Here is a 14,939-nt window from a genome sequence, read left to right as displayed (position 1 = left end):
TCTCTCTCTCTCTCTCATTCCCCCTCCCTCTCTCTCTCATTCCCCCCCCTCTCTCTCTCATTCCCTCTCTCTCCCTCTCATTCCCTCCCTCTCATTCCATCTCTCATTCTCTATCTCTCTCTTTCATTCTCTCTCTCTCTCTCTCTCTCTCTCTCTCTCTCTCTCTCTCTCTCTCTCTCTCTCTCTCTCTCTCTCTCTCATTCTCTCTCTCTCATTCTCTCTCTCTCATTCTCTCTCTCTCTCTCTCTCTCTCATTCTCTCGCTCTCTCTCTCATTCTCTCGCTCTCTCTCTCATTCTTCTCTCTCTCTCATTCTTTCTCTCTCTCTCATTCGCTCTCTCTCTCTCTCATTCGCTCTCTCTCTCTCATTCCCTCTCTCATTCTCTCTCTCTCATTCTCTCTCTCTCGCTCTCTCTCTCATTCTCTCTCTCTCTCTCATTCTTTCTCTCTCTCTCATTCGCTCTCTCTCTCTCTCATTTCCCTCTCACTCTCTCTCTCATTCTCTCTCTCTCTCTCTCTCTCTCTCTCTCTCTCTCTCTCTCTCTCTCTCTCTCTCTCTCATGCCCTCTCACTCTCTCTCATGCCCTCTCTCATTCTCTCTGCCCTCTCTCTCTCTTCCCTCTCCTTGCTCTCTCTCTCTCGCTCTCCTTGCTCTCTCTCTCTCTCTCTCTCTCTCTCTCTCTCTCTCTCTCTCTCTCTCTCTCTCTCTCTCTCTCTCTCTCTCTCTCTCTCCCTCTCATTCCAACTCTCCTTCTCTATCTCTCTCTCTCATTCCCTCTCTCTCCCTCTCATTCCCTCCTCTCATTCTCTCTCATTCTCTATCTCTCTCTCTCTCTCTCTCTCTCTCTCTCATTCCCTCTCTCTCTCATTCCCTCTCTCTCTCTCGCTCCCATTCCCTCTCTCGCTCTCTCTCCTTCCCTCTCTTTCATTCCCTCTCTCTCGCTCTCGCTCTCATTCTCTCTCTCTCTCTCGCTCTCTCTCATTCTCTCTCTCTCGCTCTCTCTCATTCCCTCTCTCTCTCTCGCTCCCATTCCCTCTCTCGCTCTCTCTCCTTCCCTCTCTCTCATTCCCTCTCTCTCGCTCTCGCTCTCATTCTCTCTCTCTCTCTCATGCCCTCTCTCTCTCATGCCCTCTCACTCTCTCTCATGCCCTCTCACTCTCTCTCTCTCATGCCCTCTCACTCTCTCTCATGCCCTCTCACTCTCTCTCGCTCTCGCTCTCCTTGCTCTCTCTCTCTCTCTCTCTCTCTCTCTCTCTCTCTCTCTCTCTCTCTCTCTCCCTCTCACTCTCTCTCATGCCCTCTCACTCTCTCTCATTCCCTCTCTCTCTCATTCCCTCTCTCTCTCATTCCCTCTCTCTCTCATTCCCTCTCGCTCTCGCTCTCCTTGCTCTCTCTCTCATTCCCTCTCGCTCTCGCTCTCCTTGCTCTCTCTCTCTCTCTCTCTCTCTCTCTCTCCCTCTCTCTCTCTCTCTCTCTCTCTCTCTCTCTCTCCCTCTCACTCTCTCTCATGCCCTCTCTCTCTCTCTCATGCCCTCTCACTCTCTCTCATGCCCTCTCTCTCTCATTCCCTCTCTCTCTCGCTCTCGCTCTCCTTGCTCTCTCTCGCTCTCGCTCTCCTTGCTCTCTCTCGCTCTCGCTCTCCTTGCTCTCTCTCTCTCTCTCTCTCTCTCTCTCTCCCTCTCATTCCCTCCCTCTCATTCTCTATCTCTCATTCTCTATCTCTCTCTCGCTCTCTCTCATTCCCTCTCTCTCTCTCGCTCTCTCTCATTTCTCTCTCTCTCTCTCTCTCTCTCTCTCTCTCTCTCTCTCTCTCTCTCTCTCTCTCTCTCTCTCTCTCTCTCTCTCTCTCTCTCTCTCTCTCTCTCTCTCTCTCTCTCTCACTCTCAGTGCATGGTTCCCGTGTTCCAACAGGGTGATTGGCTAGCAGGGTGATTGGCTAAACTTTAATCTTGTTCTGTCACTACCTTGTTTTATTACAGTTTTTCTTAATTGCTAAAACACAATTTCTGAAACCGTGCTCCATTTCCTGAAAACATTAAACACAAAACCTCATCTTCAAGCACTATTTACATAACCTCTGACTCCTCTTGCAAAATGAACCATTCGCCTCAGATCTTTGTGGGCTATACTCGGCCTTGTCTCAGGATGGTAAGTTGGTGGTTGAAGATATCCCTCTAGTGGTGTGGGGGCTGTGCTTTGGCAAAGTGGGTGGGGTTATATCCTTCCTGTTTGGCCCTGTCCGGGGGTGTCCTCGGATGGGGCCACAGTGTCTCCTGACCCCTCCTGTCTCAGCCTCCAGTATTTATGCTGCAGTTTATGTTTTCGGGGGGCTAGGGTCAGTTTGTTATATCTGGAGTACTTCTCCTGTCCTATTCGGTGTCCTGTGTGAATTTAAGTGTGCTCTCTCTAATTCTCTCTCTGAGCCCTAGGACTACCTCAGGACTACCTGACATGACGACTCCTTGCTGTCCCTTGTCCACCTGGCCGTGCTGCTGCTCCAGTTTCAACTGTTCTGCCTTATTATTATTGGACCATGCTGGTCATTTATGAACATTTGAACATCTTGGCCATGTTCTGTTATAATCTCCACCCGGCACAGCCATAAGAGGACTGGCCACCCCACATAGCCTGGTTCCTCTCTAGGTTTCTTCCTAGGTTTTGGCCTTTCTAGGGAGTTTTTCCTAGCCACCGTGCTTCTACACCTGCATTGCTTGCTGTTTGGGGTTTTAGGCTGGGTTTCTGTACAGCACTTTGAGATATCAGCTGATGTACGAAGGGCTATATAAATACATGTGATTTGATTTGATCAAAATGATATACACTCTCAAGCAGTCAGTAAACAATACACCGAAAAATAGAAAACACATTGTTCAAAACATACAATTCTCAGGGAGAACATTTTCTTATCTAAAAAAAACATTTTTCCGTCATTGTCTTTTGATGAACGAAAACATGTTCTATCACAGTAGCTCAAAATTGATCAGAAATTACTACTCTGCTTTGCTCTTTGCAATTTTGTTTTTTGTTCTTCCTCCTCCTTGTACCCCTATTTTTACAGTACTGTACCCTGCATCTCACAAACTTGTCCTTTGTGTCTGTGATACTGTACATCTTGTTCTTTGTTGATATGAACCTGCAACCAGTCAAAATATATTGAGCAGTCAGTACTGTTAAAAAATGGAAAGCACAATGTTCAGGCCATACAATTCATCCTTTGTACAGTATACAGCCTACAATGCACTGTACTACAGTATCCATTCTCAGACTTTCTCCTTCCCACCTTCAACAACCTGTTTGCTCTCTGAACTGGCTTATATTGGTTGTGTCGCATCATTTGAAACAGGTTAAATCAGTTTTGAGTGGTTGTGTTCAATCAATGACATATGTTCTCTATTTGTATTTGATTGTTGCCACTTGTGTTTACCAGTATGGATGACATGTGCATTAGAGTGCAGAATGTGTTTTGAGAATGAGAATATGTTTAGAGTTTTGCTGTAAAGTCTAAGTGAGATCTGCAAATTGTGTTTTATCATGTGAAATGGTTTAAGGTATTGACAACAGACTGCATAATTAGCTAAATGAGTCCAGGCAACTGAGAACTTTGTTCAGCCAATGGGTTTTAGTGTTTTAGCAATTGAGAAAAACTGTAACATGTCTGGTCTCTCATAACCATGTGTTGTGACACTGGATTGTCTGGGATCTCTCTTGTAGTCATGTACAGTGCCTTGCAAAAGTATTCAACCCCTTGGCATTTTTCTTATGTTGTTGCATTACAACCTGTAATTTAAATGAAATTGTATGTGTATTTAATGTAATGGACACACAAAATAGTCCAAATTGGTGAAGTGAGAAAAAAAAAACTTGTTTCAAAGAAAATGTAGAAATGTAAAACTGAAAAGTGGTGCGTGCATATGTATTCACCCCCTTTGCTATGAAGCCCCTAAATAAGATCTGGTGCAACCAATTACCTTCAGAAGTCACATAATTAGTTAAATAAAGTCCACCTGTGTGCAATCTAAGTGTCACATGATCTGTCACAGGATCTCAGTATATATACACCTGTTCTGAAAGGCCCCAGAGTCTGCAACACCACTAAGCAAGCGGCACCACCAAGCAAGCGGCACTATGAAGACCAAGGAGCTCTCCAAACAGGTCAGGGACAAAGTTGTGGAGAAGTACAGATCAGGGTTGGGTTATAAAAAAATATCAGAAACTTTGAACATCCCACGGAGCACCATTAAATCCATTAAAAAAATTGAAAGAATATTTCACCACAACAAACTTGCCAAGAAAAGGCCGCCCACCAAAACTCACGGACCAGGCAGGGAGGGCATTAATCAGAGAGGCAACAAAGAGACCAAAGATAACCCTGAAGGAGCTGCAAAGCTCCACAGAAGAGAATGGAGTATCTGTCCATAGGGCTGGGCTTTACAGAGCTGGGCTTTACGGAAGACTGTCCAGAAAAAAGCCATTGCTTAAAGAAAAAAAGAAGCCAACACGTTTGGTGTTCGCCAAAAGGCATGTAGGAGACTCCCCAAACATATGGAAGAAGGTACTCTGGTCAGATGAGACTAAAATTGAGCTTTTTGGCCATCAAGGAAAATGCTATGTCTGACACAAAAACAACACCTCTCATCACTCTGAGAACACCAGGGTGATGGTGATGGCAGCATCATGCTGTGGGTTTGTTTTTCCATCGGCAGGGACTGGGAAACTGGTCAGAATTGAAGGAATGATGGATGGTGCTAAATACAGGGAAATTCTTGCAGGAAACCTGTTTCAGTCTTCCAGAGATTTGAGACTGGGATGGAGGTTCACCTTCCAGCAGGACAATGACCCTAAGCATACTGCTACAGTAACACACAAGTGGTTTAAGGGGAAACATTTAAATGTCTTGGAATGGCCTAGTCAAAGCCCATACCTCAATCCAATTGAGAATCTGTGGTATGAATTAAAAACTTCTTAGGGATCAGGCCCCTTTTTCTCAATTTCCGCCTGAATGACGTGCCCAAAGCAAACTGCCTGTAGCTCAGGCCCTGAAGCTAGGATATGCATATTATTGGTACCATTGGAAAGAAAACACTTTGAAGTTTGTAGAAATGTTAAAATCATATAGGAGAATATAACACAATAGGTATAGTAGGAGAAATCCAAAGAAAAACCAACCTGAATTGATTTTATTTTTTTGTTGAGAGAACATCCTATTAGAAATGAGAGCTCATATTGTAAAATAGGTCCCTTCCACAGGGTGTCAGCAGTCTATGTTCAAAGTTTCAGGCCTGCAACTTCAAAAACAAATAAAATAATGAGTTTTTGTATGTGGACACAATAGTTTCCTATTGAACATACTTATTTCCGAAATAAATATTATTTTTTTATTACATTTTAGTGTGTCTGAGGAGTAAATGCAAATGTATTTTGACTTGTTGAAACAAAGTTTAGGCGTAGCTTTTCGGATTCCTTTCTCTGCAAGTTGAACGAGTGGATTACTCAAATTGATGGCGCCAACTATACAGACTTTTTGGGATATAAAAAATGATTTTATCTAACAAACCGACACTATATGTTATCTCTGGGACCCTTTGGATGACAAATCAGAGGAGGATTTTCAAAAAGTAAGTGAATATTTAATCTTTATATGTGAATGTATGAAACCTGTGCCGGTGGAAAAGTATTTGGATCTGGGGCGCCGTCCTCAAACAATTGCATGGCATGTTTTCACTGTAATAGCTACTGTAAATGGGACAGTGCACTTAGATGAACAAGAATTGCAGCTTTCAGCGGATAGAAGACCTAAATGTACCTAAATGTTTAACGGCTATAATAACTATTCAAATTTATTTGAATTACGCACCCTCCACTTGACCCGCGTGCGGGACACCGATCCTTAAGAAGCTTTTAAAGATTGCTGTATACCAGCGGAACCCATCCAACTCTGATGGGGGTCTAGTTATGCACGCTCAAGTTTTCTGCTTGTTATTCATTTTGGTCTCTCATCAGTAGTCCTGTCTTGTGTTGTTGTTATTCATGTGGTCACTCATAGATAGCCCTTCATTGTTGTTGTTATTCATTAGGTCTCTCATAGATAGTCCTGCATTGTTGTTGTTATTCATTAGGTCTCTCATAGATAGTCCTGCGTTGTTGTTATTCATTTGGTCTTTTTTATTATTTTATTTCACCTTTATTTAACCAGGTAGGCTAGTTGAGAACAAGTTCTCATTTACAACTACGACCTGGCCAAGATAATAAGCAAGTAGGCTAGTAGAGAACAAGTTCTCATTTACAACTGCGACCTGGCCAAGATAAAGCAAAGCAGTGTGACACAGACAACAACACAGAGTTACACATGGAATAAACAATAAACAAGCCAATAACACAATAAACAAGTCAATAACACAGTAGAAAAAAAAAAAGTCTATATACAGTGTGTGCAAAAGGAATGAGGAGGTAGGCAATAAATAGGCCCTAGGAGCGAATAATTACAATTTAGCAGATTAACACTGGAGTGATAAATGATGATGATGATGATGATGATGATGATGATGGGCAAGTAGAGATACTGGTAGAGATACTGGTGTGCAAAATAGCATTAAAGTAAATTAAAACAGTATGGGGATGAGGTAGGTAGATTGGGTGGGCTATTTACAGATGGACTATGTACAGCTGCAGCGATCGGTTAGCTGCTCAGATAGCTGATGTTTAAAGTTGGGGGAGGGAAATGAAAGTTTCCAACTTCAGCGATTTTTGCAATTCGTTCCAGTCAACGGCAGCATAAAACGGCAGCGTAAAACGGCAGCATAAAAAAAGCATTCATTAATAAATGAATCGCGATACATGAAATAACTTATACAAATACAAAACAACAAACGGAACGCGAAAACCTAATTACAGCCTATCTGGTGAACACTACACAGAGATAGGAACAATCACCCACGAAATACACAGTGAAACCCCGGCTACCTAAATATGGTTCCCAATCAGAGACAACAAGAATCACCTGACTCTGATTGAGAACCGCCTCAGGCATCCAAGCCTAAACTAGACACACCCCTAATCAACCACAATCCCAATGCCTACAAAAACCCCAATACGACAACACAATAAACCCATGTCACACCCTGGCCTGAACAAATATATAACGAAAACACAAAATACAATGACCAAGGCGTGACAGAACCCCCCCCCCCCCTAAGGTGCGGACTCCCGGACGCACCTCACAACCATAGGGAGGGTCCGGGTGGGCGTCTGTCCATGGTGGCGGTTCCAGCTCGGGACGTGGACCCCACTCCATTAATGTCATAGTTCCTCCCCTTCGCGTCCTGGGATAATCCACCCTCGCCGCCGACCATGGCCTAATAGTCCTCACCCAGAACCCCACTGAACTGAGGGGCAGCCCGGGACTGAGGGGCAGCTCGGGACTGAGGGGCAGCTCGGGACTGAGGGGCAGCTCGGGACTGAGGCAGCTCGGGACTGAGGGGCAGCTCGGGACTGAGGGGCAGCCCGGGACTGAGAGAAAGCCCAGTACTGAGAGAAAGCCCAGTACTGAGAGGAAGCCCAGTACTGAGAGGAATCCCAGTACTGAGAGAAAGCCCAGTATTGAGATGAAGCTCAGGCAGGTAGTAGGCTCCGGTAGATCCTGGCTGGCGGATCTGGAAGATTCTGGTTGACTGGCAGATCTGGAAGAGACTGGTTGACTGGCAGATCTGGAAGAATCTGGTTGACTGGCAGATCTAGAAGATCATGGCTGACTGGCGGATCTAGCTGCTCTATGCAGACTGACAGCTCTGGCTGCTCCATGCAGACTGGCAGCTCTGGCTGCATCATGCAGGCTGGCAGCACCTTGCAGACTGGCAGCTCCCTGCAGACTGGTAGCTCCTTGCAGACTGACAGCTCTGGCTGCTCCATGCAGGCTGACAGCTCCTTGCAGACTGACAGCTCCTTGCAGACTGACAGCTCCTTGCAGACTGGCAGCTCCTTGCAGACTGACAGCTCTTTGCAGACTGGCAGCTCTGGCTGCTTCATGCAGACTGACAGCTCTGGCTGCTTCATACAGACTGACAGCGCTGGCTGCTTCATGCAGACTGACAGCTCTGGCTGCTTCATACAGACTGACAGCTCTGACTGCTCCATGCAGGCTGACAGCTCTGACTGCTCCATGCAGGCTGGCAGCACCTTGCAGACTGGCAGCTCCTTGCAGACTGGCAGCTCCTTGCAGACTGGCAGCTCTGGCTGCTTCATGCAGACTGGCAGCTCAGGCTGCTCTGAACAGGCAGGAGGCTCCGGCAGCGCTGTAGAGGAGGAAGGCTCTAGAAGAGCTGAACAGGCGGGAGACTCCGGTAGCGCAGGAGAGGAGAAAGGCTCTGATAGCGCTGGAGAGGAGAAAGGCTCTGATAGCGCTGAACAGACAGGAGACTCCAGCAGGGCTGTAGAGGAGGAAGGCTCTGATAGCACTAAACAGGCGGGAGACTCCGACAGCGCAGGAGGGAAGGAAGGCTCTGGCTGTGCTGAACATGCGAGGCGCACTGAAGGCCTGGTGCGTGGTGCTGGAACTGGTGATACTGGATCGAGGACATGCACAGGAAGCCTGGTGCGGGGAGCTGCTACCGGAGGACTGGTGTGTGGCTCTGGATAGACCGGACCGTGCAGGCGCACTGGAGCTCTTGAGCACCGAGCCTGCCCAACCTTACCTGGCTCGATGCCCACTCTAGCCCGGCCAATACGAAGAGCTGGTATGAAACGCACCGGGCTATGCACCCACACTGGAAACACTGTGCGCTCCATAGCATAACACGGTGCCTGCCCAGTCTCTCTAGCCCCCCGGTAAGCACAGGGAGTTTGCGCAGGTCTCCTACCTGGCATAGCCATACTCCCTGTAAGCCCCCCCCAATACATTTTTTGGGCTGACTCTCAGGCTTCCATCTGCGTCGCCGTGCTGCCTCCTCATACCAGCGCCTCTCCGCTTTTGTCACCTCCAGTTCTTCCTTGGGACGGCGATATTCTCCAGGCTGAGCCCAGGGTCCTTTTCCGTCTAATATCTCCTCCCGAGTCCAGAAGTCCTTTGATCGCTGCTCCTCACGATTAACAGGGAGAGTTGGCTCAGGTCTGACTCCTGACTTTGCCACTCTCTCCCTGAGCCCTCCCCCAATACATTTTTGGGGCTGACTTTCGGGTTTCTTTCTGCGCCGCCGTGTCTGCCTCTCCAACTCCATTCTCCCATAGCCCTCTTCGCACTGCTCCAGCGAATCCCAGGCGGGCTCCGGCACTCTCTCTGGGTCGGCCGCCCACCTGTCTATTTCATCCCACGTCGTATACTCCATACTTCTGCTATCCATAACGTACTCATAACAGCGTCTCTCAGCTCTCGTAAGTGCCTCCTTTCGCTGCTCCTGCTGTCGTTGCCTGTTACCACGCCACTCGGTCCGTGTGTGGTGGGTGATTCTGTAACGGCGTTCGTTCGTTGAAAGAGAGTCGGACCGAAATGCAGCGTGGTGGTTACTCATGTCTTTAATAAATGAATCGCGATACATGAAATAACTTAAACAACAAACGGAACGCGAAAACGAATACAGCCTATCTGGTGAACACTACACAGAGACAGGAACAATCACCCACGAAATACACAGTGAAACCCAGGCTACCTAAATACGGTTCCCCATCAGAGACAACAAGAATCACCTGACTCTGATTGAGAACCGCCTCAGGCATCCAAGCCTAAACTAGACACACCCCGAATCAACCACAATCCCAATGCCTACAAAAAACCCAATACGACAACACAATAAACCCACGTCACACCCTGGCCTGAACAAATATATAACGAAAACACAAAATACAATGACCAAGGCGTGACAACTAGAGCATACAGGTCACAGTGGTGGGTGGTATAAGGTGATTTGGTAACAAAACGGATGGAACTGGAGATGTTTAATATGAGACTGGAAGGAGAGTTTACAGTCTGACCAGACACCTAGGTATTTATAGTTGTCCAAATATTCTAGGTTGTAACCATCCAGGGTGGTGATGCTAGTCGGGCGGGCGCGTGCGGGCAGTGAATGGTTGAAAAGCATGCATTTGGTTTTACTAGTGTTCAAGAGCAGTTGGAGGCCACAGAAGGAGTGTTGTATGGCATTGAAGCTTGTTTGGAGGTTAGTTAGCACAGTGTCCAAGGAAGGGCCAGAAGTATACAGAATGGTGTCGTCTGCGTAGAGGTGGATTAGGGAATCGCCCGGAGCAAGAGCGACATCATTGATCTATATACAGAGAAAAGAGTCGGCCAGAGAATTGAACCCTGTGGTACCCCCATAGAGACTGCCAGAGGTCCGGACAACAGGCCCTCTGATTTGACACACTGAACTCTGTCTGCAAAGTAGTTGGTGAACCAGGTGAGGCAGTCATTAGGTCTCTCATAGATAGTCCTATATTGTTGTTGTTATTCATGTGGTCTCTCATAGATAGTCCTGTCTTCTTGTTGTTATTCATTTGGTCTCTCATAGATAGTCCTGTATTGTTGTTGTTATTCATGTGGTCTCTCATAGATAGTCCTGTATTGTTGTTGTTATTCATTTAGTCTCTCATAGATATTCATGTTTTGTGTTGTTGTTATTCATTTGGTCTCTCATAGTCCTGTCTTCTTGTTGTTATTCATTTGGTCTCTCATAGATAGTCATGTTTTGTGTTGTTGTTATTCATTTGGTCTCTCATAGATAGTCATGTTTTGTGTTGTTGTTATTCATTTGGTCTCTCATAGATAGTCATGTTTTGTGTTGTTGTTATTCATTTGGTCTCTCATAGTCCTGTCTTCTTGTTGTTATTCATTTGGTCTCTCATAGTCCTGTCTTCTTGTTGTTATTCATTTGGTCTCTCATAGTCCTGTCTTCTTGTTGTTATTCATTTGGTCTCTCATAGATAGTCCTGCATTGTTGTTGTTATTCATGTGGTCTCTCATAGATAGTCCTGCATTGTTGTTGTTATTCATTTGGTCTCTCATAGATAGTCCTGTCTTCTTGTTGTTATTCATTTGGTCTCTCATAGATAGTCCTGTATTGTTGTTGTTATTCATTTGGTCTCTCATAGATAGTCCTGTCTTCTTGTTGTTATTCATTTGGTCTCTCATAGATAGTCCTGTATTGTTGTTGTTATTCAGGTGGTCTCTCATAGATAGTCCTGTATTGTTGTTGTTATTCATTTAGTCTCTCATAGATAGTCATGTTTTGTGTTGTTGTTATTCATTTGGTCTCTCATAGTCCTGTCTTCTTGTTGTTATTAATTTGGTCTCTCATAGATAGTCATGTTTTGTGTTGTTGTTATTCATTTGGTCTCTCATAGATAGTCATGTTTTGTGTTGTTGTTATTCATTTGGTCTCTCATAGTCCGGTCTTCTTGTTGTTATTAATTTGGTCTCTCATAGTCCTGTCTTCTTGTTGTTATTCATTTGGTCTCTCATAGTCCTGTCTTCTTGTTGTTATTCATTTGGTCTCTCATAGTCCTGTATTGTTGTTGTTATTCATGTGGTCTCTCATAGATAGTCCTGCATTGTTGTTGTTATTCATTTGGTCTCTCATAGTCCTGTCTTCTTGTTGTTATTCATTTAGTCTCTCATAGATAGTCATGTTTTGTGTTGTTGTTATTCATTTGGTCTCTCATAGATAGTCATGTTTTGTGTTGTTGTTATTCGTGTGGTCTCTCATAGATAGTCCTGTCTTCTTGTTGTTATTCATGTGGTCTCTCATAGATAGTCCTGTTTTGTGTTGTTGTTATTCATTTGGTCTCTCATAGATAGTCATGTTTTGTGTTGTTGTTATTCATGTGGTCTCTCATAGATAGTCCTGTCTTCTTGTTGTTATTCATGTGGTCTCTCATAGATAGTCCTGTTTTGTGTTGTTGTTATTCATTTGGTCTCTCATAGATAGTCATGTTTTGTGTTGTTGTTATTCATGTGGTCTCTCATAGATAGTCCTGTCTTCTTGTTGTTATTCATGTGGTCTCTCATAGATAGTCCTGTTTTGTGTTGTTGTTATTCATTTGGTCTCTCATAGATAGTCATGTTTTGTGTTGTTGTTATTCATGTGGTCTCTCATAGATAGTCCTGTCTTCTTGTTGTTATTCATGTGGTCTCTCATAGATAGTCCTGTTTTGTGTTGTTGTTATTCATTTGGTCTCTCATAGATAGTCCTGTTTTGTGTTGTTGTTATTCATTTGGTCTCTCATAGTCCTGTTTTGTGTTGTTGTTATTCATTTGGTCTCTCATAGATAGTCCTGTTTTGTGTTGTTGTTATTCATGTGGTCTCTCATAGATAGTCCTGTTTTGTGTTGTTGTTATTCATTTGGTCTCTCATAGATAGTCCTGTTTTGTGTTGTTGTTATTCATTTGGTCTCTCATAGATAGTCCTGTTTTGTGTTGTTGTTATTCATTTGGTCTCTCATAGATAGTCCTGTTTTGTGTTGTTGTTATTCATTTAGTCTCTCATAGATAGTCCTGTTTTGTGTTGTTGTTATTCATGTGGTCTCTCATAGATAGTCCTGTTTTGTGTTGTTGTTATTCATTTGGTCTCTCATAGATAATCCTGTTTTGTGTTGTTGTTATTCATTTGGTCTCTCATAGATAGTCCTGTTTTGTGTTGTTGTTATTCATTTGGTCTCTCATAGATAGTCCTGTTTTGTGTTGTTGTTATTCATTTGGTCTCTCATAGATAGTCCTGTTTTGTGTTGTTGTTATTCATTTGGTCTCTCATAGATAGTCCTGTTTTGTGTTGTTGTTATTCATGTGGTCTCTCATAGATAGTCCTGTTTTGTGTTGTTGTTATTCATTTGGTCTCTCATAGATAGTCCTGTTTTGTGTTGTTGTTATTCATTTGGTCTCTCATAGATAGTCCTGTTTTGTGTTGTTGTTATTCATTTGGTCTCTCATAGATAGTCCTGTTTTGTGTTGTTGTTATTCATTTGGTCTCTCATAGATAGTCCTGTTTTGTGTTGTTGTTATTCATTTGGTCTCTCATAGATAGTCCTGTTTTGTGTTGTTGTTATTCATGTGGTCTCTCATAGATAGTCCTGTTTTGTGTTGTTGTTATTCATGTGGTCTCTCATAGATAGTCCTGTTTTGTGTTGTTGTTATTCATTTGGTCTCTCATAGATAGTCCTGTTTTGTGTTGTTGTTATTCATTTGGTCTCTCATAGATAGTCCTGTTTTGTGTTGTTGTTATTCATTTGGTCTCTCATAGTCCTGTCTTGTGTTATTTACACATGTTTCCTCTCTTCTTGTGTTGTTATGGTCTTTCTTGTAGTCCAGAGGAGTATTCCAGAAAGATGATTTAACAAATTCAGGATTTCCTGAACATATCCGGCTTGTCTTAACCACGTGAGGGAGTCCAGGATTTATTGGTTCCAGAACGGTTGCTTCCCCTTTAAGCTATTAGACTAAGAGAAGCGCAGATTGGTTGATCTGACAACTGGCGCGAGCACACAACATTCAAAAAGGTCCACATGTCGATGACGGAGAAAACGATAGATATGGAGTCAAAAGAAAGAGACCAAAATTTCACTACTCTAGAACAAGAAACAATTTGAACAAAATATAACAAATATGTTCCATTTACTAAAAAAGTCATACATCCGTCATCGCAAAAGCCAGAGAGGGAGCCTGGCAGAAAATTGCAGACAGAATCAATGCGCATGTGAAGTGGCATGATTCTAATAGTCCTAGCTTACATATTGGTGAGTAGTAATAATGCTTTCACTTTATAGAGCACTTATTGTAATACTGGTGATATTAAGTGACAAGGCTATGGCTAATATGTATGTTGTAGTAGCCAATGTCACAATTGCAATGGTAGGCCCATTCCATAGCCATAGCCTATGTAGCCTATACTATACATCTCAGATAACACACACACCTACACACACACACACACACACACACACACACACACACACACACACACACACACACACACACACACACACACACACACACACACACACACACACACACACACACACTCACGGTCCTGTATGATGTGTCCTGTATCTGGTGTTGTTTAGCTTTGCAGGGCTTCATAACCTCTATCAGACTAGACCACCATGACACTGAGCTCTGATCAATATACAATCTAACCAGCCCATGGGGCATGTGTGTATGTGTGTGTGTGTGCATGAGTGTGTGTGTAGGTGTGTGCGTGTTTTCCGAGATGTTTGGTATTCAGGGCTGCTGTTCAATACACAGTTGGTACAGTGCGAACAGCAGTCACATGAAAAAACAAACATTTTATATAACAAGCCGATATGACCGCCATCTTAAACCTCTCTAACCTAGCCAATCAAAGGCCTTGGCCTTCATTCAACCCCAAGGTACTGTAACTGAGCAGATATGAGGAGAGCCACACTAATTGAGAACTAATGATTTGATTCTATTTTTGCTACATGGCGTAAATCCTTGAAATGTCAACAACAACCCACTGGGGCTTTCTCGCAAACTATAATCCTCATATTCCCTTTCCGACTGTATCGTTATACCAACAAGAATCCTGAAAATGTCGGCTAGTCAGCACAGTGATGTCGACAGACCTTTAGGCACACAAAAACAGCAGTGTATGACTCACATGTTGGTGTTGGCTGTGGAGGTGAGCCACTCCCCAGCCAGCCCAATGATGTCCAGCCCCGTAGACAGCTGGTTGAAGAACCGTGGATGACCTGGGACAGAGATAAGAGATTCTATCTGAATGGGACTTTACAAATGAAAATTAAACATACTGGGATATTTGCCTGCAAGGTTTCTATAACCTTGTAAAAACACACATCTACTACAAGGGTTGAAACAGTGTGTGTTCTTTCCTGTAATGAAAACAAACCATTTGATATGAACTCAGACACGTTATTTTCTGAAACTCCCACATTCACTCTTTGCTGTATTCCCATTGGGACCTGAGATGCAGTGGAACGTTTGC

At 44.0% G+C, this 14,939-nt stretch overlaps 1 protein-coding gene across 6 annotated transcripts in view; it reads right to left on the bottom strand.

The window, feature by feature from the left end:
* Positions 1-14,939, bottom strand: part of gad1b (glutamate decarboxylase 1b) — a 35,565-nt gene that overhangs the window by 12,030 nt on the left and 8,596 nt on the right. For all 6 annotated transcript variants that reach the window (XM_052476457.1, XM_052476459.1, XM_052476455.1 and 3 more), the window contains one exon: positions 14,595-14,685. In XM_052476457.1, coding sequence (XP_052332417.1) covers positions 14,595-14,685 — 91 coding nt within the window. The remainder of the gene's footprint in view (positions 1-14,594; positions 14,686-14,939) is intronic.

Source organism: Oncorhynchus keta, chromosome 23 (genome assembly GCF_023373465.1).
Source record: "Oncorhynchus keta strain PuntledgeMale-10-30-2019 chromosome 23, Oket_V2, whole genome shotgun sequence".
NCBI classification, from domain to species: domain Eukaryota; kingdom Metazoa; phylum Chordata; class Actinopteri; order Salmoniformes; family Salmonidae; genus Oncorhynchus; species Oncorhynchus keta.
The sequence above is the reverse complement of the archived record's forward strand: the minus strand, read 5'-3'. Positions and strand labels throughout refer to the sequence as shown.